Raw genomic sequence first — 24,440 nt, forward strand, 5'->3', positions numbered from 1 at the left:
TGTGTCTGTTTTTTCCCAGCTGGTGGACTCCAGCACATAGATAGTGGATTTACTTGAAGAATGGCTGTTTGAATCTAGCAGGTTAGTTGCCAGAAGGGGACAGTTCATCTCTCCATAAAGAGGATGCCTTTTGCAGGACACAGAATGTGATTACAACGCTGCTGGATAGTAGTACAGTTGTTTAGGCAGATTTCTCATTCCTTTTACAGGGTCCCCTTCCCCCCAAAATACTAGAACTCCAGGGCTGAGCTCCGGGACTGAATGTTGGAAGATTCAGGACAGACAAAAGAAAGCAGTTCTTCACACAGCCCATATGTGAACTAAGGAATTTGCTCCCCCAAGAGGCAGTGATGGCCACAAACTTGGGTGGCTTTAAAAGAGGATTAGACAGATACATGGAGGATAACTCTATCAGTGGCTACTAGCCACGATGGCTATGTTCTACATCCACTGTTGGAGGCAGTATGCCTCTGAATACCAGCTGATGGGGATCACAAGTGGGGAGAGTGTTATTGTACTCAGGTCCTGCTTGCATGCTTCTCATAGGCATTTGTTTGACTACTGTGAGAACAAGATTCTGAACTAGATGGGCCTTTGGTCAGATCCAGCAGGTTCTTCTTATGTTCTTACTTTCACTTGAACATGATTTATCCGAAACTCATTGTGGGGGTGAGCCTTTTCAGTGTTATGTTTGCATTCTGGATAATACAAGCATGGGGGAGAGTATAAGGGAAGAAATTACACTCAGCAGTATGGGGAAAAGGTGTGTAAGCTTTGTGGGTTGAGATGGCAAGGTTTAAGGTTTAATAAGGAAGTGAGAACTGGCAGCAGGTTTGTCCAGTTCATTTGGTGAGTTGCTCAGACAGTTAGCCAGTTAGACAATTTCATATAGTGAAGGGGCAGGGAACTTGTGTCTCTCCAAATGTCGATGGATTATAGCTCTAATCATTGTCCATGCTGGCTGATGCTGATGGGAACTAGAGTCCAACAACAACTGAACAACTATAGATTTCCCATTTCTTATAACAGTGGATGTAGAACACTTGGTTGTATATGGATTAGCTTGAGGTCTGGTCTTCCAGGTGAAACAAATGGTGGTTTGGCAGAGTTTGGAGTTTCTGCAGTTCATGTTTTTGAACCCCAGGGCATGATAATGTATTAGCTGACTGAAGCCTCAGTGACAAAGGAGATGAGGTCCAGGGACCACGGTTCAAGATCTTTGACACTTTTCAGTCTGGCATTTTGGTTTATGTAATAAGCCAGTGTAAAATGTAGCCACACTCACAAATATGTTATTTAAATAACCTAACTTATTTTTTAGAAATAAGTCTTCACAGAATCTTAGAGCTTCAAGTTCTAATCAAGTTCTAATTTTGTTGTAATTGCTTTCAAGTTTACCTGACAAAAGTTGAAATAATTGTGGTGCTACAAGAATCTATGCTGTTGCAAGACTAATGATAGGCTAGATCTGAAGTGTTCAGTATATTTGGCACAGAGGGCTATGTTGTCATATTTCTCAGATTTGCATCTTCAGTTGCAAGTGCTAGAAACCTAACAGCCAAAACCATCTTCAGTTCTAGCTAAGGTTCACGCTTTCTTTCTTCCTTCATCTCTCTCTGCACACTACAGCAGCAATTGGAAGGAGTTAGAGGCACAGTTGAGGAGAAAAGGAGCTGGATTTGGATCACATAACAAATTCATGGCTGATGAGAGTGCTGCACAGGTCTCCCTAACCACTACTCCACTCAGTGGATGTGGATGAAATGTCCTCTAGATCACACTAAGTCTCTCTTTCTTCCTTTTAAAATAGATGTTATTTAGAACCTGTTTGGCTCTGATGCCTTTTTTTTTTTTAAAAGGATGTTTCTTGCTCATTTGGGGATGCTTTGAAAGTCTGAAACTTAGGTAAGAATTGAACAAAATATAGTGGGCAAATATAATTATTAAGACTGAAAACTTAACAGTTGCATGGCTAAATCTCACTGGTGTGACTGGGAGTTGTCTGAATGGAAGCATGAGCAATATTGCAACCTAATCTGATAACTTGATAACGATGTTGTTGTAGTTCACCAATGTGACCCCCCCCCACAAAAAGATGCAATTTTATACAAGCAAGAGCACACCTGGATAAAGTTAAGCAGTACCATACACTGGTGCCTTTTAAAATTTGTCTTCTAAGGATTCACAATATTTGGCTCATGAACCTCCATCTAGTGTACTCTATGCAAAATATTAAGTATTTTCCAGCCTTGTTTGTTGCTGGTTGCAGGTGACCACAACTGTGTCGCTTGGTACCTTGGTTGACTTGCATGAATTGTTCATAATGAACATTATGATTTTTCCCTCCCCCCATTTCATTTCTGTAGGCTATTCAGTTAGCCCCTAGACGATGGCTGAACCTTCAAGAATACCAGAGTAAGAAACTGATGGCTGATCATGGGGTCACAGTTCAGAGATTCTTTGTGGCTGACACTGCAAATGATGCTCTTGAGGCTGCCAAGAGACTAAGTAAGTTGACTAGTAATGAAGTGAAATCTGCAGAGGCTATAAACCAGCCTGGAAGATAGTACTGTTTTGTAAATATGTTGTTGCATACATGTTGCATAGAGTCTTTGAAGCTAAGGCATGTTATATTCCAGAGATAAGAAATATGTAAAGTGAATATGCAACTTTTATCCCATTCAATCCCAGAGACTCTGTGATACAAATAAACAGCATATATAACAGAACTAGTAGTATTGTATATAGTATAGTGGGTGCTGTTGTTCAATATCTGCATCTGTGTTAGAATTGCTTAATATGTTTTTTAATGTTTTAACCCCTTTAAAAAGTTGTTCTTTTAAAATGTTTTTAACACTGTTTTGTTTTAATGTATTTTAAGATCTGTTTTTATGATATTTTAAAGTGTTTTTAGTGCTTTGTTTGCCGCCCTGGGCTCCTGCTGGGAGAAAGGGTGAGATACAAATTAAAATAATAATAATAATAATAATAATAACAACAACAACAACAACAACAACTTCCAGAGTTTTATTTCATTTTCTTGGTATCAATCTTCCTAAAAAAACTAACTTCGATAGTGAGTGTTGACGGGAGTGTAGCCAAACTGGACCCATTGACAAACAAGAGGAATCACTGGGTGTGGAATCTGCTCTGGGTTTTAATCCAAACTTTGGAAAATGGAAATGGACTGCCTTCAAGTCGACTGAACGTATGGTGACCCTTTGAATAGGGTTTTCATGGTAAACGATATTCAGAGGTGGTTTACCATTGCCTCCCTCTGAGGCTGAGAGGCAGCGACTGGCCCAAGGTCACCCAGTGAGCTTCATGGCTGTGTGGGGATTCAAACCCTGGTCTCCCAGGTCATAGTCCAATACTCTAACCACTATGGCACACTGGCTCTCAATCCAAACTTTAAAGGTGCTGAAACACATTCCCCAAACTAGGTTCAGAACCTTGGACAGCTCCTTGAAAAAATCAGACTGGAGTAGATTCTGCTGTCATGGAGCCACCAGCTGCCATTGCGAGATATATTACTGTACTTGGGTGGGTGCGTGGGGACCTCATGACCACAAAGGGATCAGAGCAACCCACCCACCCCAGGGATCATGTTAAACAGAATGGAAGGCAACATAGAAACTTGAGGAATCCAATATCATAATGTCACAGGGCAGAACAATTTTCTCTGAGAACCACCTTCTGAAATCAATTAGTCATGTAGTTGGATTGAAATTCTGGCATAATCACTTTACTGTAATAGGTGCTTCATAGTTATTCCCCTCATGCCCCACCTGTACAACAGACTTCCTCAACTTGGTGCCTTCCAGATGTTGGATTACAGCTTTCACAGTCTCTGCCCGTTGCTGTTGGGGGGCTGTTGTCCAAAGAATCCAAAGCATCTAGAGGATACCATTGGAGAAAGCTGTTGTTCAGGCATAATCTGTACATGTGAATGTGTACTTGTTCTTTATTTCAGTGACTCCTTTTATCCTACTTTTATAGTCCAAAGAAGCTCCGAAAGTGGCTAACTAAAGATTCTCACAATAAAATCAGGTTCAAGAATTATGTATTATCCATATTGGGGAGAGGTGGGTAGTGGAACATCTTTAAGTCTTCCCTGGTATTTTCCTTCAGCCACCACCTACTAGGAAGCAACTTGTACTGAGGATCTCTGAGTTAAATGAGCAAGGCTGAATAGTTGGAACTTGCTCGACTTGTGGTGGAGGCAAGCCTTTCTCTTCCCTTCCATATTTTATTAAGGGCAACATGATTCCCTCTCTCCTTCCCCATCCTCTCCCCACATCATACGCATGCAGATTGGGATAGTGCTGTCTGTCTTGGCTTCCTGTGCACATGACATATTATTGCAGTCCCTTTAACCAGGTCAGTTGGGAAGACAGGCACACTTATTTTTAAGAAATGAGCCAGGGATAAATCTGGCTGTCTCCTATTCAAGACACGTACAACATTCTGGACAAGTGGCAGAGCTGTTTGGGCTTCCCTTAGGTCTATGCCTTGGTTGAAAACATATTGATTTTAATAGAACTTCAAAGCCACTTTTAAAATGTATTTAGTGCTGCAAAGTGTAGTTTCTAAATTGCAGATCTAAGCTCTGCATATGCAACCTTGTTCTTCCATAGGTGAAACTTATTTTAGTAATAGCCCTTTAGATTACAATTACAAAAAGACAGCAGAATACAGTATGTGCCACTTGAGCAGATTAAACAAAAATTCTCTTCTGTGAGGCTCTGAACCCATCATTTTTAATCTCTCCCTTTTCATTCTGTCATCGGTTCACTTTAAGGACTGCTGAGCCCAGAAAAGATCTTGTAGTGTACCTACTGACTGCTTTTAACTTGAGATGTGATACTACTTAATAAGATAAGGGCTTTATAAATAGGACTGAAAAGAAAGCTAGTTGTATGCCTGTCATAATAAAGAGATGGATATCTAGGTTGAGTAATGTTCTCACTGTTTGGCATTTCCATGGTTTATTAATGATATTGCTATTGATTATGGTATATGAGTACGGCATATGAGTATAGGAAGAAAAAAGTATATTGTGTTTTTAAAACATGAAACAGAAATAAAAACAAAAACTATGGGCCCAAACCTGACAAGCATGCTATACTTTTCAGCTAGCACAAGGGGGTTCTACAGTTTCTGCAAACTCCCTTCTCTGACTTCAGATTCCCATTCCTGGGGGCCCTCTTACTTCATTGCTTTTTGGTGGATGCTGGGGTGTATGTTGAATGCTCTGTTCCAGTGCATTGTAAGGGCTGTGGCTGGGCCAAGAGCAGCAGTCTGGAGCAAGTTAGGAGCCCAACTGTGACTGAACAAGTTTACATGAAATTAGAATGCCTAGTGAAATCAAGAAAAGAAACAATTCCTAAAATAAAGGAATATTGAAGGAGAAGGATATATTTGCTGAAGTACGAGAGGCCCCATCTATATTGGCATTCTGCTGACTTTTGAAGATGTATCTGTTGATACAGGCATTCCCTGTGTCTCCTGGTTTTAATTGCTGTTTTAATTGGATTGCTTTATTGCCTATTTTAATTATGAATGTTTATATTTTAATATTTGTGGGTTTTATATTTTGTAAACTACTTTAAAGCTTAGTTTGGTATTAAGCAGGTAGTTGTTATTGTTACTCTGCAGTCTTTCATCACAATGTCAGTAGAACACATGCCAGTGGGGAAAAAAATATTATTCATTTATTGAATTTGACTATCTTGTATCTTTGATATCTGAAAACATGTTTCCATCATTCACAGTGATAATGTTCATTTTATTTAAGTGTATCAAATGCACAGAGAATTAACTGGATTATTTAAGACATCTTCGCTTTTTAGTGTAAAGGGAATTATGTGAGGTATGAAATTACTGCCATGCTCCACTAAACTGTTAATTAACGGAGTCCCTGTAGTTAACTTTCATGTTGAACCCTCATTTTGTTGTGTCTATTTAGAATTCCATCTGAAGAATGCATTTTGAAGTTGGTATGTTGTTAGTCCACTTATACAGAGAAATAAAGAGATGCTTATCTTGCCTAGTTTCATACAGTTAGCTCAGTTGTTTGGGTGAATGTAAGGCATGATGCCATGAGCGTACCGTGGTTGTTGTTACATAAAGAGAAACCACTAGTGTACTTCTGTAGACTTCCTAAACTGTATGCTGAGCAATGTACCCTGTGCTTCTGTGATGTACCCTGGGGTTGACAACCCCAATGTTAACATCTGCAGCACTGGGGGACTGGAGAAGACATGCCCTGGGAGTGAGTGTCTGAGCATCTTGGTGCTTGCTTGCTTGCTCCTCTGGGTTGCTGTCTCTTGAGACAGCTGAAATCCCTGGTAAGTGCTGCAACGACTCTGGACCCTGGCTTCAGAGAGAGGCTGCAGTTAATCTTGCAGCCTCTTGCATGAGCTCCTGGCTGGGTCAGGGGGCATAAAAGCCTGGCTGCCGTTGGGTGGTGGGTCTTCGGCCAGTGGGGTTGCCACTGAAGAGTCAACACCAAAGGGAGGCATGTCGGGCTCTTGACATGATTGCCCCCGAGCGCCCTCTCCAGCATTGTGCAGCGTACAATTGCTAAGGGCAATGAAACAGGCTGGATGACGGCTAGAGTGGAAGTGACGAAATATGCTGTGAGGCTAATCGGCCATGAGTAAAACATCATAACCATGCCTGCTGTGTGGCAGTCAGGGCGGCGAAGAAGGCCCACTTCTCTGCCACCATCGCATCCTCAAGTAGCCGTCCAGTGGGGCTTTTCCATATTGTCAGGGGTCTGTTGACATCAACTCCAGGAAATGGAATTTTAGACCCTTCGGAGACCCACTGTGAATTGTTTGCGAGCCACTTTGAGAGTAAAGTTGCTCGCCTCCGTAGCAATCTTGATGCCTCATTCACATCTATTGTAGTCCCCAGTGAAGTGTCCAGTGCAACGTCTGCTGCAACTTCTTGGGAACGGTTTCAGTTGATGCGGCCTGATGACATGGACAAGGTGCTTGCGATGATGCGGCCAGCAACGTGTGCTCTTGACCCTTGCCCTTCTTGGCTTATTAAAGCTTGCCGAGGGGGTTTGACCGAGTGGATCCAGGGTGTGATCAATGCATTGTTGCAGGAGGGAGTGGTTCCAGCTACCCTTGAAAGAGGCGGTGATCCAACTGCTCCTGAAAAAGCCCACCCTGAACCTATTGGTCTGCAACTATTACCGACCGGTCGCAAATACTTCCTTCTTAGGGAAGGTGATTGAGAGCGTTGTGGCGCAGCAAGTGCAAGTACTCTGGGATGAAACAGATTAGCTTGACCCTTTCCAGTCTTGGTTCAGGCCTGGTTAGGAGACTGAATCATCCTTGGTTGCCCTGATGGGTGACCTTTATTGGGAGAAGGACAGGGTGAGTGCATCCCTGTTACTCTTACTTGACCTCTCAGTGGCTTTTGATACCATTGACAATGGTATCCTTCTGGGCCGACTTGGTGAGATGAGTATTGGAGGCACTGTTTTAGAGTGGTTCCGATCCTATCTCCAAGGTCGTCTTCAGAGAATAGCATTGGGTGATTGTCTTTTGGCCCCCTGGCAGTTATGCTATGGGGTGTTGCAGGGTACCATCTTGTTCATGATGTTGTTTAACATCTATATGAAGCCCTTGGGAGAGGTCATCAGAAGATTTGGGGTGAGGTGTCAGCAGTAACATCTGATTCGGGAGAGGCAGTGAAAGCTCTGGACCGCTGCCTGGACTTGTTGGTGGGTTGGATGAGGGCCAATTAACTGAGTCTGAATCCCAGCAAGATGGAGATGCTGTGGGTTGGTGGTTCCCGAGTTCAGATAATTGGCCAGTTGCCTGCTTTGGATGGGGCTGTACTCCCTCTGAAAGAGGAGGTCCGTAGTCTGGGGGTGCTCCTGAATCCATCTTTGTTGCTAGAGGCCCAAGTGACCTTCAGTGGTTAGGAGTGCCTTTTACCATCTTTGGCTGGTAAGACAGCTGTGGCTGTTTCTGGACCGGGATAGCCTGACCGCTGTTGTTCATGCACTGGTAACTTCCAGGTTGGATTACTGTAATGCTCTCTGTGTGGGGCTGCCCTTGAGGTTGGTCTGGAAGCTGCAGCTGGTGCAAAATGCGGTGGCAAGTGTTCACTGGGACAGGGTACTACTGGACTAGGTTCAAGGTTCTGGTTTTTGACTTATCCCTTATATACCAAGTTGATCACTGCACTCTGCAGGTGAGGGCCTCCCGCAGATACCATCTTATCAGGAGGTCTGTTCTGCACAACGTAGGAAACAGACGTTTAGTGTATATAAAATTAAATACAAGAAAAACAAGGAAAAACCATAACAAACATAGTGGACTAAACAAAATATTCCCTAAACATCAAGAAAAAAATAATAAAAATCAAGTAAAAAAACCAAGCTTATTTTTAAACAGTAGATTAAACAAAATGAATTATCTCATTTCTTAATCACAATATAATAAAAATCAAAATAGTTAAAATAGCCAGCCCTCTGGACTTCCGGGAAGGGTGACTTAGCCTGTGCCTGCTTTTGAGACGGGCTCCTGCCTCAAAAGAAGCTTATTCAGATATATCAGTCAGATTTTTTTTTTTTTTTTGACTGATTAAACTTCTCCCGGGTAGGGAGAAACGAAGAGATTAACCTCAAAGCCTATTTTTGTTGGGACGACCAGATCTCATTAATTTATGGGACGAGGTCCAGCCGACGAAGGTGGGACGGATTTTCAACAACAAGCTCTATCTGATAAAGCGAACGTTCATCTTATCTTCTAAGAGAGAACGCACTAACAGGCAAGCACCCTTCTTTCTATATTTTTCTTTTACTTGACTTAAATTGTTGCTGTTTAAAAGAGATTTGCCAGATTGATCGGTTTTTGACATCTCACTGGGGAGCCATAACTTCTCTCTGCTACTCACTAATTAATAGCTTATCTCTGTTTTTGTTGCAAAAAGCTGTCCTGGATTTGCATTCTAAAGATATACACAGAAGAGGGATTTCTATTCCAGATTTTTATTTTGAAGAATATTATATTGTCTGAGACTACTCTCTTTTTGGTCTATTTTATTTTGACGAATCTGTTTCCTGACGACCGCCATTAATTGTTTCGATCCTGGGAACTGCATTTTGTTTACTTAAGCATGGAGAGATAAGGCTGTCTGCTCTGTTTATGCTGTGATGTCACCAAGTTTGGAGTATTAACCCAATTGTTGCTGAAATAAGAAGTGGTTTTCCTATATTTTTCTTTTAAAATGGCAATTAAGAAAGTGGCTGAGAATCTGGAAATAACTATGTTTCAGAAAATAATGGATGAGATTGAGATAACGAAACAAAACCTGCGACAGGGTTGTAAGGAGCTGAAAATTGAATTGAGTAAAATGAAGCAGGAGATTAAAGATATAGGGGTCCCTGTGAGAGAGGTGACCCTGGAAGGGGTCCCTGTGAGAGAGGAGACCCCGGAGATTGGAACAAACGTGGAACAGGAAAAAGATTTGGAGTCTATGGACTTTAGAAACAAAATCTATTGTTTGGAGACACAGGAGATTAAAGACATAGGGGTCCTTGTGAGAGAGGAGACCCTGGAGACTGGAACAGGGGTCCCTGTGAGAGAGGAGACCCTGGAGACTGGAACAGGGGTCCCTGTGAGAGAGGAGATCCCGGAGATTGGAACAAACGTGGAACAGGAACAAGATTTGGAGTCTATGGACTTTAGAAATAAAATCTATTGTTTGGAACTCAATGTTATCTCTGAAGAAATTAATGAAGATTCTAGAGATAAAGTTATCAATGGCATGGATAATCTTCTGGACTGGATTGATGTGATGGAGCCCAATATAGAGAAAATCTATGGAATTAACTGCAGCCATGTGACAATGGAAAAACTTTCAAGAGATGACCCAGTGTATTTTGAAAAAAAGAACAGAGATATGATTTTACAGCAGTATTTCAGCAACCTATTCAGAATGGATGGCAAGAAAATATTTGGGATAGAGGTAATTCCCATCAGACTCTTACTATATGACTATGGCTTTGACAGCAAGATTATTATGGAATACTGATAATGGAAGATTGGATACTGAAATTACTGGACTTAACAAGACTACTGAAGATGGAAGATGGAAAATGGAACTAATAGGGATAATAGAACAATGGCTACTGAAATTACTGAACCTAACAGATTCTGATGTGATGGATTAATTGAAATGTTTATTTTGACTATGGTTATGACAATAAGATTATCATAATTAGTAATGAGATGGATTAATCGATATGCTTATCTGGAAAAAAAAATTGATAGATATATTTCTTAAAGAATTGAAACCTCTCTTTGACTTTTTGTGGAAAGAATAAAGTAATGTTTATGAGATTTGATGATTAAGTAAGATAACTACTGGAGGAAAGTGATTTTATAATATGACTTAAGAGACAGGATTGTTATATATTATAGACTTATAACTGATTTGATCTTTGACAAATGGGAAGTCAATATTTTACTCTTTATTTTTTATTTTTGTTTTTTTTTTTTCTTTTTTTTTTTTGTTTAACTATTTTTGATTTTGTTTTTTGTCTTTGAATGTTTTATGATTTCGTCTTGTATGTTTTATGAAAATCTGAATAAAAATTATTGAAAAAAAAAAAAATAGCCAGCCCTCTCTGGAAATAATCTAGATTTAAATACATAAGTGCAAAGCAAAAAAAAGAAAAGAACGCAAACAGACGATAGAGCTCCGGGTGCTTGCCTTGCTGCTGTCTAAGGAGCCTCAGCAGCCTGGCTGGGATGTAGTTCAGAGAGGAGGGGCCTTCTCACCAGGCGAGATGGCTTACAGCTGGCTCCCTCTTCTCTCCTCCAGAGGAGACCAAGAATAGCAAAAGGGAAAATGCTGGGGAGGGCGATGCTCTTCTTCACCCTCCTGGCAGTTCCAACTGCTAGTGCAGGTCTTAGTGTACTTATTGAGAGACTTGAGCTTGTAACCCCATTGTGGGACCCTACCTCACTTATACACCAATGTCCTTTAGGCTTGTGACTGGGTCAAAATGGGTTTTCTCCCCAAGCCTTCCCTGTGCAGGGCAATAGTACCAGCTATCTGAGCCACCTGGGCAACTGTGGCCAGTTCTTTATCTCACAGAGCCTTCCTGTCTGTTTCGAGCAGAGAATTATACCAGTCCAGTAAGGTTGATTATGGCATCTCTAGTGTTGGTCTTGGACCCCTCTTCCCAGTGATTCAGTAAGGGGTCCAAATGACACCGTAATTGGCTGAAAGTCTCATCCTGAATTTTCTTGAGGGACCTGAAATCTCTTCAACTGTGTTCAGGCGTTAACTGTGTTTTGGTCTTCTCTAGCCTCAATTCACCATAAAGTTCACTTGAACTAGAGGTGGGGGACTGGATATAGTTGACTGTCTGCATCCCTAATCCCCTCCCTTTGAGGGCCAGCTTTGACAGCTGACCAGGACCGATCACCTGACATCACAGTGACATCACAACTGCCAAGAAGGTATCTTTAACCACTGATTGGGTTTTGCATTCAAAGCACTTAGTCCAAATGAAACATTTTTCCCTCTGCAGATGTCTGCATAGATAAAAATGCTCCATTTGGAGAAAGTGGTTTGAATCCAAGTTGCTTCCTCCAAATGGAGAAAGTGAGCCCTTTCCGCTGCAGTTCTTCCTTGTGCAGCCAATCTCAGCAGGGCTCCCTGCCAGTGACAGTCATCTGCTCCATACTGACAGGGAGCTTGCAGAGGAACATTTAGGAGCTCTCTTTATTTATTTATTTCATTTGTACCCCACCTTTCTTTCACCATGGAACCCAAGGCAGCATATATGTTCCCAAGCGGTCTCCCATCCAGGCACTAACCAAACCCAAACCTGCTTAGCTTCAGCAAGGAGATGGCCTCATGTGCCTTCAGACCATAGCCTGGGACTTAAGTTCCTGCTTGTTCCTTTTGTAGCAGCATCTGTACCTGCATATGATGTCAGATGTGGAGCAGGTGGGTGTGGTTTGTGGGGAATGGCCTTGGGGCCAAAATGGGACCTGTGCTGGGCCTAATTAGTCTTGGAGTTCTCCACCATTGACTTAAACTCCCACAAATCTGAGCATGTAGGTAATTAATGCATCCATTTCAGGGATTTGGAAATCACTGTGAACTCTTTCAAATTTGATAAAAGAAGTCTCAAATGTCATCACCCTTCTGATAGGATGGAAACCTTTTCATACTGATGTGCAGTGATGAGGTGTATAGCGATCCATGCTAGGCATGACTGCTCAATTCTCTTCTTTCAGCAGTTCCAGCTCCAAAATGTGCTTTCTCTGTGTGTCTTTCACCCTTCGATTTACTTCCTTCTGTGTCCTTACTTCTTCCAAGTAGACCAGCTCAAGCACCTTTTTTATCTTCCAAATCTCTATAGATTTTGGATTTGTGCTTGTCTATGAAGCCAAACTGCTTCTAGGTCAGCAGACTCTGCTGCTGGTATGTTTTTGGGGAGACATATTTACTAATCTGATATCTCTCTAATCAAGCCAAAATAAACCAAATAACAAACACCATGACTACAAGATATTCATATTCTCTCTCTTTAAAGGGAGGTTTTGATCCAAAAATTCTGTCTGAATCAGGGCTTCTCACAAAATTCAAATCTCACAAATTTTTAAATCCACTATTCTTCTCTGATGAGTTTATCACCAGGTTGAGGAGTACTTTGGGGGCTTTAAGAGACTACTTATCTTCCCTGTGCCCTGGCATCCCTTGGAGGTCACTAGGAAGACCAGTTTAACTGGGCATCTAAGTGTCCTGTCTTTGTCACTGGGATTAAACCCCCAGTAGAATTGTCCAATGGAATGTTGGCTGCTACCAGCTAGTGGATATAGAGCAGTAGGGACTCTACCTTAGTTTGGCTAAAAGGCTCAAGGCAAGGTTGTGGGGTGAGACACTATAGGTTGTTCAGAATCTACTTGGATGAATCCTGATTGCTTGTTCAAGAAAGAAGGAAGACAAAGGATGGCAGAAAGCCAAGGAACTTTGGGGTGCGCCAAAAGGTAAAACATAAACACTTTTTGGCATTTCCTCTAATTTAATCCAAATGTACTGTGGCAGCTTGTATCTTGGATATTTATCTGGAAATGATTGTAACATATATCAGTGGAGTATTATTCTAGGCATCTATGATTTTTTATGGTGGCTTTGAGTTCTGGCATCCTGGATTAAACGGGCAATCTTTAAACCATAAAGTATAATACTCCAGAAAACTAAATATTTATATAGAGTGGATTACTATAATTGGGGTGGGGGTGGGGTTAGAAGGAAATGTTTGGGATTTCAGAGTTGATCTTTGTACTGCTAAGACTAGAAAAGTCAACTTTCAGAATAAACTGTTGGAAGTTACATTGACACCCATGCAATAACATACTTTCCCACAATGTGGGCCCAAAGCAGCAGGAGCCAATTCACCTCTGAACATAGTTTGCAGACACAAGTTGCTACTAGGCGCAATATTGATGGAGTATCTCCTGAAATAATCCTGGAGTTAAAGAATGGTGGTATATGCAAAGCTCAAGACTGAAAGAACAGCTCTGACTAATTTAAGCAAACACTGGTCAAAGAACACTAGAAACTTGAGCAAACCACTTTACCCCATAACATAAAGTACACTGGGTGACTTACAATAGATAGATTTTTTTTTAAAAGCCCACCAAGTTAAATACATAATAAAAAAATAAAACCATGAAATCAAAAGCAACAATAAGACCAAAACTAATCACAGCCTCACAATTAAAACAAATTTAAAAACTAGGTGGACAAACTACAGTATTTATTTAAAAGACCTGGGTGAACTTAGGACATATCTACACTATACATTTAAAGCACTCTTATACCACTTTCACAGTCATGGCTTCCCCCAAAGTATTCTGGGAAGTGTAATTTGTTTGGGGTGCCGAGAGTTGTTAAGGAGACCCTTATTGACCTCACAGAGCTACAACTCCCAGAGTTTCCTGGGAAGAGAGATTGATTTTAAGCTACTCTGGAAATTGTAGCTCTGTGAGGGGAAGAGGAGCTTCCCAACAACTCTCAGCACCCTTAACTAACTACAGTTCCCAGGATTCTTTGGGGGAAGGCATAAATGTTTAAAGTGGTTTAAAACTACTTTAAATGTACCGTGCAGATGTGGCCAGAAAGGTTTTCACCTGGCACTGAAAAAATAACAAGGATGACATCTGATGATTGTACTTAATTTTCTGGAGCCTTTGCTGTCTTAGAGATCATGAAGTATGCAAGCATTCATACACTTCATAAGATCTTTAATGGTACTGTGCAGATGTAACATTTCCTAGTCTTTTCACTTAAACAGCTTAGAAATACACACAGGCTCTTCCTTCTTGGGTTTGCATGCTCTTTCCCTTTTTTCCCTTCTGAATTTCTCACACCTGTCTGGTCACTATTACATCTATTACACCAATTTAAATGCAAACCATAGATAGCTGTAAATCAGTTTTTGAAATCCAGTTCTAATTATTGTTTCAGCTGACTACAGCTCTGAAAACTGCTGGAGCAATTCATGCAGGAGGAGGAGCATCCAAGCCCGAGAATTGTGGGGAACATGTGAGGTTGTGGGACACTCACAATCTCCTAATCATGGTTCAGAGATTGTGAAACGTTACATCTGCACTGAGCCAGGGACACCACCTTGGAATAGCTTGTTTGACTGCCAGTGGCATAAGCTTGGAACTAATAAACAACTAGCAAATGATTCTATTTTGAAACAAAAAACTGGTGGTTAATACAATCACTTTAGATAAAATCTCTGCAGTACCAAAGTTGGTGGTAAAGTTACATTGCCCAATCTATTTAACACATTTCTTGATTAATGGTTTCCCTGAAAACATGTCAAAAACTACTGAAAGCTACTAGTGAAAAAGGGGGAAGAGCATGAAATGATTTGTAAACAAATTTCCTCCCTCAACCCCCAACAAAGCATAGCAGATGACTAGAAAATTAAAGTCATGCCATTAATACTTCCTTGCAAAGGGAATTCTTTCTAGTAAAAGATGGAACCCAAAAGATTTTGGGTTTTGTACATTGCTAAGCAATTCACAGTTGAAATGACTTTACAAGAGACAATGCTTATTAGTCTACTTTAAGTACTTTATGCTCCAAGTCAAGAGCCTGTAAATATCCAACAAATAAAGAAAAACACACACATTCTATATAATCATGAAAGTGCTCTGTTATACCCAAGTTCCTTTATGAGAGAGATTCATAATTAACAAATTTGCCTTTTTATATCTGTATTTAACATAGAAAAAAACCAAGAGGTTCGAGAGTTTTTTTCCTGAGATTCATATATGAAGAAACTACCATAATGTATCATTAGTATTTGTATGGGGGGTTTATTGTCAGTGTCAGGCACGAAGCTGAGCTTCTACAAAGAAAGGAGACAGATGGGATTAAGGTAATAGTCCTTGGCAATCGGTATAAACAACTACATTTGTGAGCTGCAGATTTTGGTTGCTGTTGTGTTGCACAAATAGAATTGGATTAGCTTTCCGTTTATGACTTCAGCTTGCTGAGGCCAGGTGTCTCTGGAAGTAGCTGCCTTAATTTGGTTCTTAGTGATACGGGAATATGTGAACCATGGTAATAATCTTTCTGCATTTCAGATTCCTCTTCTTTCTATTCCTGGTCCATAATCTCATGGGTTTCTTCAGTATGAGTAAACTTTCCCATTCACTTCTAAAAAGAGGGTAGTTATTTGTAAGGTTGAGTTGAAAATTTCATATGCTTTGAATTTTACAGTGAAAGAAGACATTTCAGGGAGTGCAAAGTTTTCACAGAAAAAGCAGGACTCCCTGTGGGCGGGGAGGTGCCATGCAGCTAATTCTGCCCCATGTTGGTCTTGCTGGCATTCAGTTATAGGCACTGTTCTGTGGTGCTATGTGCCATTCTGTCCCATTGTATGCATTTTCTGTGCACTTTTAAAGTAAAAAGTGAGGCCCTTCTCCATGTGCCTTCTCTGAGGGAGATGTGAAGGGCGACAACGCTCCTTTTCAGTTGTGGCTCCTCGCTTGGGGAACACTCCCCAAAAAGGTACGCCTGGCATCATCATTATCTGTTTTTAGGCACCAGGCAAAAATGTTTCTATTTCCAAAGCTGTTAACCATTAATCTAGAGGATATTAGGTGTATTTGTGGCCTCTCTCTTGCTCATTTTTTAGTGTGGTTGAGTTAGATATTTTCTTTTTATATTATAGATGTGCTTTTTATGTTTTTATTTTATTCTGTTTTTTATACTTGGTTTTAATGTTTGGGTCAGTTTGTGAAAAAGGGTACTAACAAGTTGTTATATGCCTTCAAGTCGATTACGTCTTATGGCGACCCTATGAATCAGCTAACACATGCAATTACGTTCTTAATAACAATAGAAAACTACATACTTTTTACATAAAATACTCACTGTTCAGTGCTTTTCAATGAATTCTCCAGTAAAGAACACATTTGTACAAACATTTTGCATAAAATATTTTTGTGTGCATTTTTATGCACCAAAAATCCATTGCAAAATCCAGAGAAGTGTATAATCTGACTGGGAGTTTCACATTTCAATCCATGAGCAAGGTTGGGAGTGTTGGACCAGATTGGTCCACTGTGAAAAGCAAATCAAACGAATTCCTCCGCCAATGGGAAGAAAATGTCTTTCACTACAACACTGGGATCTCACCCCCTCTTTTGACAAAGCCCTTGTCAAGGAAATCATAGGAATGTTACAGGGCTCTGTGGCTTGGCTCTCTTAAAATGGCTGCTGCACCCTTTTAAGATAGGCAGATAACAGTCATATGCAGAGCCTCATCCAATATTCTTCCCCTTCTGGTTGATCTTAGTCACTCGCTAGAGATTGCTCTCCTTCATGTAGCTGCTGTGGATGCTTTAAGGGAAGTAATCCCTGTCAGTACACAGTGCAGAACCCAATCCTTATCTAGCCAACAGAAACAAGAGGGTTGGATGGTGCTCCATATAGGGCAGGCGTGGCTAGCCCGTGGGCCATACCTACCTGTCTAAGCAATTTCTGGTTGCCCCAAAGCCCCCTCCCAACAATTTGGCTTTTAAAAAATAATAACAACAACAAATAAGCAGGGAAAGGGGAAATGTCCCTTTATTTTTGCTCTTTATATGAGGAGGAGCTCTAAGTTTCTTGCAAAAGATCATTCCCTCCCCTAGTCTTTGGTTCATTTATAGCTCTGTGTCTACCACAACCTTGAATCATAAATATTCTGTTTAGTTGCAGTGGATGGAGCAGCCCTGAAAGATGATGTAGCTCTGTGTGCCCCAGAATTCTGCCTTCATTGGATCACTAATTTGCTATGCTGACCCTGCAAGTGTGTGTGTATACACACACAGAGAGAGAATGTGTATACACACACACGTACTTACATACATACATATACTGGGCTCTGCCCCTGCATGCTTTGTGTGCCACTACCTGACCCAAGGAATAGGAAGCCCAGGTACTCCCCCCCTGGGCGGTGTTGTCACATGGTGGCCACCATCACCTCAACCCCTTTCGCACCCCTTTCCCTACCACAGTTCTCTATTCATCTCATACCTCTTTTTCTCCTCTCACCCCCTTCCCCCTCATTTTCCTCCTTACCCCATATGGAAAAATGCTATACAGTAGGGCCCCACTCATACAGCGGGTTACGTTCCAGACCCCTGCCAAAAAGTGAAAATTGCCAGAAAGTGGGACATAGGCTGAAGCCTGCTGCTGCTCTGGCACGATCAGCTGTACAGTACAGCTGATCGCTGTCAACTGGAGCGTGGCGGCTGGAGCTCGCCGCGCTGGAGCTGATCACATGCAGGGAGTTCCAGCTGCTTGGCAGCGTTTGGCCCCTGAAGCTCCCCACGCTACAGTTGATCACGCACTACGGCTGATCAGCTGTAGCGTGGGGAGCTCCAGCTGACAGTGCTTGGCCCGTGAAGCTCCCTGCACTACAGCTGATTGCCCTGCTGGCGACGTATTTGCGGAACGCCGAAAAGCTGGGCCCTACTGTATATGTGTTTGCGTTTTTTTTAAAAAAAAAAGTTACATGACCTCTGTGATTGCCAGGAGGCCTTGTGGTGTTACTCAGTTGCAAGCCTGCTTGGCAGTGGTTGCTTCATGACTGGTACTGAGAGGTGATACACATGATTACTTTAAGGTTAGATGGGGCCTAGAAAATATAAATTCTTTCAGATTGGCTGACGGTTCCAGGCAGTTGGCAATTAAACATCTATTAGGGAGTTAACTGTCAGTCAGGGTTAGCAGTTAAGCGAGTTAAAGAGGGCAGTTGGTATTGGTGATAGTTGGTGCGAGGGATTGATTGATGAGAATAGCTGAGGGAAGGATGAGGCCTATGTATTATTCAATAATAGGCAAAAAAACCCTTGCGGTTTAAGAATGTACGTATAGCCTACAGATGTTTCTACCAAACTTTAAAAAGCAGGGAAATTGGGCAGCTATAGTGAATACACCAGGGGAGCAGGAGACCTGAACTCCTCTCTGAGATATTGGACTGCCCTACAAAGTTGTCAAAATGCAAACACAATTTGGGTTGGTTTTTCACAGTCCAATCTACTCGCTGTGTAGCTTGGAAGAATTTGGTAACGTGTGCCTCTGAGCATATGGTGAGTGGTGGCAACAGCTGCCATCTCCAAAGATAGAGAATTATATTTTTGTATGTTTGTTGGTGTTCTTCTTACTTTGCTTCTTTTCTGTGTTACTACTGTTTCTACAGAGAATCTAAACTAGAAAATTTTATTTTCCTCATTTTTCATCCCAGAAACCTGTATCAAACTTATTTTTATTAATTTCAAAGCCTTTTTATTGATCAGTGTCATGTGATGGTGAAGGCAGCCTTTTGTGTTTCAAATTGGAGGTTTTGTTCTATTTCTATTTTGGGTGCATTAATGTTTGAATATGAAAGCCAGTGTGGTGTAGTGGTTAAGGTGTTGGACTTTGACCTGGGAGACCAGGGTTCGAATCCCCACACAGCCATGAAGCTCACTGGGTGACCCTGGGCCAGTCACTGCCTCTCAGCCTCAGAGGAAGGCAATGGTAAACTCCCTCTGTATATCGCTTACCATGAAAAACCCTCTTCATAGGGTCGCCATAAGTTGACTTGAAGGCAGTACAACCAACCAACCAACCAACCAACCAACCAACCAATGTTTGAATCTGAAACTGCAGTTTGATGTAAAATCAATACTACTTCAGCAATTATTCTAGCTATTGGAAAAAACAAACTTGGCCTACCCAAAATGCATGTTTTGAGCCTGCTGTGTTTAAACCACTTCATTTAAGGCAAGGTGGGCACGGTCAATTAAAAATATAGAGAACACCTAGAAATTTGCTAGAATATATTTCACATCAACTCCCACTGTTTTATCTTGTGCAAACTGAGACACTCCAGATGTCCACTGGAGACTATTCTGCAGAATAGTGAGTGCTATGATTCCACAACTGTTTTTTGAGTTTTTTAGTGTATATATTGCAAAATGTTGCTGTACTTCACATATTCACAGAAACAGAAGCAAAAGAAAATGATTTACTATAGGAAACTTCACTAAAATTGCAAAGTAAATCATACTGTATCTTGGTATCTGAATCTTGGGAACTGTAGTTTGTTAAGGGTGCTGAGGGTTGTTAGGAGACCTCACAGGGCTACAGTTTCCATAGTGGCTTAACAATTAATCCCTCTTCCCATGGAACTCTGGGAATTGTAGCCCTCTGAGGGAAATAGGGGTCTCCTAACAACTCTCAGCACCCTTCACAAACTACAACTCCCAGGACTCTTTAAGGGAAGCCATAACTGTTTAAAGTGGTATGATACTACTTTAAATGTATGGTGCAAATGAGGTTTCCTTAAGTTATAAAGCAATGTTGATAAGATGATTGGGAAATGGTTGCATAAGAAAATTGCCCTCTCCCCCTTATTCCCACAAACACTAAAAAAATAAGCATTTAAAAGTATTCATTTATATTTCTAGCAAGTTTCACTAAGGGCATGAGTGAGTATGAATTGCAGCATACCTGTCGTTATTTTATAACCCTTCTCTGCTACGAAATGTCTTTGAATCAAATAGATTTATAGTAATGTGAGTAATGGATAGGGGGCTAGCAAATCAAAATCTCATTTCACATGTTTGACACTAATGTTGTGCTGAGTTACTGTTCTTTGTGTTGGATTTCTGATCAAATTACTAAAATTGCCACTTGGAAGTAGGAATGGAGACAAAAATACAAACAAAATATTGTTATGAGTACTGAATTTCATAGTTAACATGTGTCATAGAAAACATTCTTTAATCCCGGTTATTTTTTTTGTTTTGTTTTAAAGAGAGCTTGATTGGTGACTTTTTCCATAGAAGGTATGATTCCTAATATATAAATGTAATAAAAGCCAAATTGTATTACAAATAACATGGCTACAAGAATAATTTGGGTTCCCCCCATATTTATCATAATGTATACTATTATTCTTCCAACTGTGAAAATAGCGAGGTGTGTAGTTGAGAATGTAGTTTGCAAGTTACTCTTCCTTTGTAATGCATAAATACCTAAGTGTTTCATGCTTAATATGGGCCACATTTCCGTGAGTGGTAGTTTGGCACAGACTTAATGGACTTTAAATTCTTCACTGTTCTCACTTGGAGGCACCATGTACACATGATTCTACCCGTGCCCAGCCACCTGTTCACGTTGAATTTTTGCTCCTTGGGTGCAAAGTATACAACAGCTAGCAGCATTGTGTAGTGAGATTCTCCACCCGCTATGCCATGTCAATAACAGTTGCTAGTGAAAGTAGAATAGTTTACACATGGTGCTGCATTGTGTGGTGTATATGCGGTACACCACAGAGCAGGGCTGACTAACCTGTGACCTTCCAGATGTTGTTGGAGTAGCTCCATTGGCCTCAAGCCTGCATGTTCAGGGATGATGGGAGCTGCAGTCTGGAGAGCCAGGAAGGCACACATGGTCTCTTCTCCCCAATTTTATTCTCTTCAATACCTCTGTGAAGTAGCTTGGACACAGAGAGAGAGAGAGAGAGACTGCCCCAAGAACACCAAGAGAGCTTCATGGTTGAGTAGGGCTTGGAAACTGGGTCTCTCCCCCCTCTCCATTCTAGTCTCTAACTACTCCCCAACAATGGCTTTGTCTGAAATGCTTCACAAGGAAGTCGCTGAAATGCTACAAGAAAGTAGCAACTCGAGGAGGAGAGAGGTAATAAAAAGGGTGTGTGGCCAGGAGTGAAAAGAAGATGGCTACTTGAAATAAATGCTCCATGAATGACACCAAAAGTTTGATATACCTCTGAAGTTATTTCAACAAACAAGAGGTCAAAATGTTTTACTCGTCTTGGGGAATGTCTGTCCTGTCCTGGAAGGCTGTTGGGTGAAATCCCAGCATTTTTCAAGCCATAGGAGAAAGATGCTTACTTAGAGGAACCTCCACCAGAGGAAAAAACAGGTCATCATGGCAAATAACCCGAGCACCTCCTAAACGGCTGAAGCCCCAAGGGGACAAGGAGTGAGCGAATTCAGTTTGTGAGAAGGCTTTGCTATGCAATTAACGTCAATGAAAGCCGTACTGGCAGAAACATTTAAAAAATGGATGGCTCTGATGAAGGAAAAGCTGGTTGTGATAACGACAATGCTAGAGTAAATAGCCAGTACTGCATCTTCAGCAATGGACACAGGAGTACGCATTAAAAGAAATAACACACCTGCACAAACAGAATAGAGAAATAAAGGAAAAATGGGAGGATTTGTAGAACCATGTTCATTGCTTGAATTTATGCTATGTGGATTTCTAGAAGGATGTGAAAATAATGTTATTGGCTTTATAGTGCACTGGTTTACAACGTTAATGCCTGATCTGGAGCTGAGAGAGAACATAAACTGCACACTTGGAGCAGTGGGTCCAAAGCCTAGGGATGGGGCTCCTCCTAGAGATTTTGTGATGTGCTTCTCTAATTACCAGAAGAAATAAAAGATATGGGAGCATCTGAGAGATTTACAACCTGTTTTGTATGAAGAAAAACGATACTGGTTTTACAGGACTTTGCTCCAGAGACGTTACGTAAAAGATGGGATTTCAGACTGTATACGAGTAAATTACAGGAAGCAGGCATAAGATATCGGTGGGGATTCCCGTTTAAATTAATTGTAATGAGAGGCGCTACTATTTATATGGCAGCAACAATGAAGAAGGCTGTTGAGTTGTTGGTACTGTTAGATATAGAACCCCCTTAGTGTTGGACTACGACCTGGGAGACCAGGGTTCAAACCCCACATAGCCATGAAGCTCACTGCGTGACCTTGGGCCAGTCACTGCCTCTCAGCCTCAGAATGCGGCAATGGTAAACTACCTCTGAATACCACTTACAATGAAAACCCTATTCATAGGGTCGCCATAAGTTGGAATCTACTTGAAGGCAGTCCATTTCAATTTTGGTTCCATTTCTATCAAGACCCACATAACACACGGGGCGGAGAAGAGGATACAGGCGAAACATCAGACAGAGGCTGAGAAACAGTATTGAAGAGCCAGAGAAAGTGAAAGAAAAAACTGGGCAATAACAAACCAGAGCCCCAGGCATCTGTTGTTCCTTGTGGTCGACAGTGGCAAGAAATAAATGAGTAACAGAAGTAAAACATGAAGGATATAAAAATATATGTAGTAAAAGTAAAATGTATAAAATGAATAAGAACAGGAGACAGGAAAGGGAAGATAGAAACGGCAGTAATTAGCCTGGGAGGGGGAAGAAGAATTGAGGGGGGAGGGATTCACTAGAATGTAGTAGGAATTAGGTGGTGTCTGAGGACCAGGGGAAACTTTAATGAAAACAAGGTATTTAAATACCCCGGGGAATGTATTTGTACAATGTAAACAAATAATGGTTAGCTTGTGACTAATCATAGAGTCATAGAACAGTAGAGTTGGAAGGGGCCTACAAGGCTATCAAGTCCAACCCCCTGCTCAATGCAGGAATCCAAATCAAAGCATTCCCGACAGATGGCTGTCCAGCTGCCTCTTGAATGCCTCCAGTGTCGGACAGCCCACTACCTCTCTAGGTAATTGGTTCCATTGTCGTATGGCTCTAACAGTTAGGAAGTTTTTCCTGATGTCCAGTCAAAATCTGGCTTCCTGCAACTTGAGCCCATTATTCCGTGTCCTGCACTCTGGGGTGATCGAGAAGAGATCCCGGCTCTCCTCCATGTGACAACCTTTCATGTACTTGAAGAGTGCTATCTTATCTCCCTTCAGTCTTCTCTTCTGCAGGTGAAACATGCCCAGTTCTTTTAGTCTCTCCTCATAGGGCTTTGTTTCCAGTCCCCTGATCATCCTTGTTGCCCTCCTCTGAACCTGTTCCAGTCTGTCTGCATCCTTCTTGAAGTGCGGAGACCAGAACTGGACACAGTATTCAAGATGAGGCCTAACCAGTGCTGAATAGAGGGAAACCTTCACGCGATTTGGAAACTATGCTTCTGTTAATGCAGCCTAACATAGCATTTCCCTTTTTTGCAGCCACATCACACTGTTGGCTCATATTCAGCTTGTGATCAACGACAATTCCAAGATGCTTCTCACATGTCTTACTGCTGAGCCAAGTATCCCCCATCTTATAACTGTGCATTTGGTTTCTTTTTCCTAAGTGTAGAACTGTGCATTTATCCTTGTTGAATTTCATTCTGTTTTCAGCCCAATGCTCCAGCCTATCAAGGTCCCTTTGAATTTTGTTTCTGTCTTCCACGGTATTAGCTATGCCCCTCAATTTTGTATCATCTGCAAATTTGATAAGCGTGCTCTGTACGTCCTCATCCAAGTCGTTAATAAAAATGTTGAAGAGCACTGGGCCCAGGACCGAGCCCTGTGGTACCGCACTCGTTACTTCTGCCCAGTTTGAAAAGGAATCGTTGATAAGCATTCTTTGAGTACGATTCTGGAGCCAACTGTGGATCCACTTGATCCTTCTCTAATTCCTTTGGTATTCCATCCATTGTTTTATAGCAAGAGTCAAGGTGGTGTGCCAGAGGATTTTATCATCTTCTTGATTATTATATAAATGGGCAACCAGTTTCTATGGAAAGGCTGAAAATTGGCCTATAGGAAATTCCCCTTCCATGGCTATTAGAGAGACAACTCTTGGCCTCTTGAGAAATGCAACTATAAAAGAGTGAAACCTCAAGGCTGACTAGGTTTGAAAACCTGATTTTGGAATTACAGGAAGACTCCCAAGGGTTAATATCCAGTATCTATGAAATACTGTTAAATAAATCAGGTGGAGAAACATCAGGGACCAAGATATGGTGGGAAAGAATTAGGACTAAATATAGAGAGGGCTGGGTTACTCAGTGGAGTAAATTACCATATAGATCAATTTCAACAAAACATAGGAATATATCTGTCCA

General features: G+C 41.4%; 1 protein-coding gene across 3 annotated transcripts in view; it reads left to right on the top strand.

The window, feature by feature from the left end:
* Positions 1-24,440, top strand: part of SUCLG2 (succinate-CoA ligase GDP-forming subunit beta) — a 349,371-nt gene that overhangs the window by 101,051 nt on the left and 223,880 nt on the right. For all 3 annotated transcript variants that reach the window (XM_061618679.1, XM_061618681.1, XM_061618678.1), the window contains exon 2: positions 2,367-2,508. In XM_061618679.1, the coding sequence (XP_061474663.1) occupies positions 2,367-2,508 (142 nt within the window). The remainder of the gene's footprint in view (positions 1-2,366; positions 2,509-24,440) is intronic.

This window comes from Rhineura floridana, chromosome 3 (assembly GCF_030035675.1).
Source record: "Rhineura floridana isolate rRhiFlo1 chromosome 3, rRhiFlo1.hap2, whole genome shotgun sequence".
In the NCBI taxonomy this organism is placed as follows: Eukaryota; Metazoa; Chordata; class Lepidosauria; order Squamata; family Rhineuridae; genus Rhineura; species Rhineura floridana.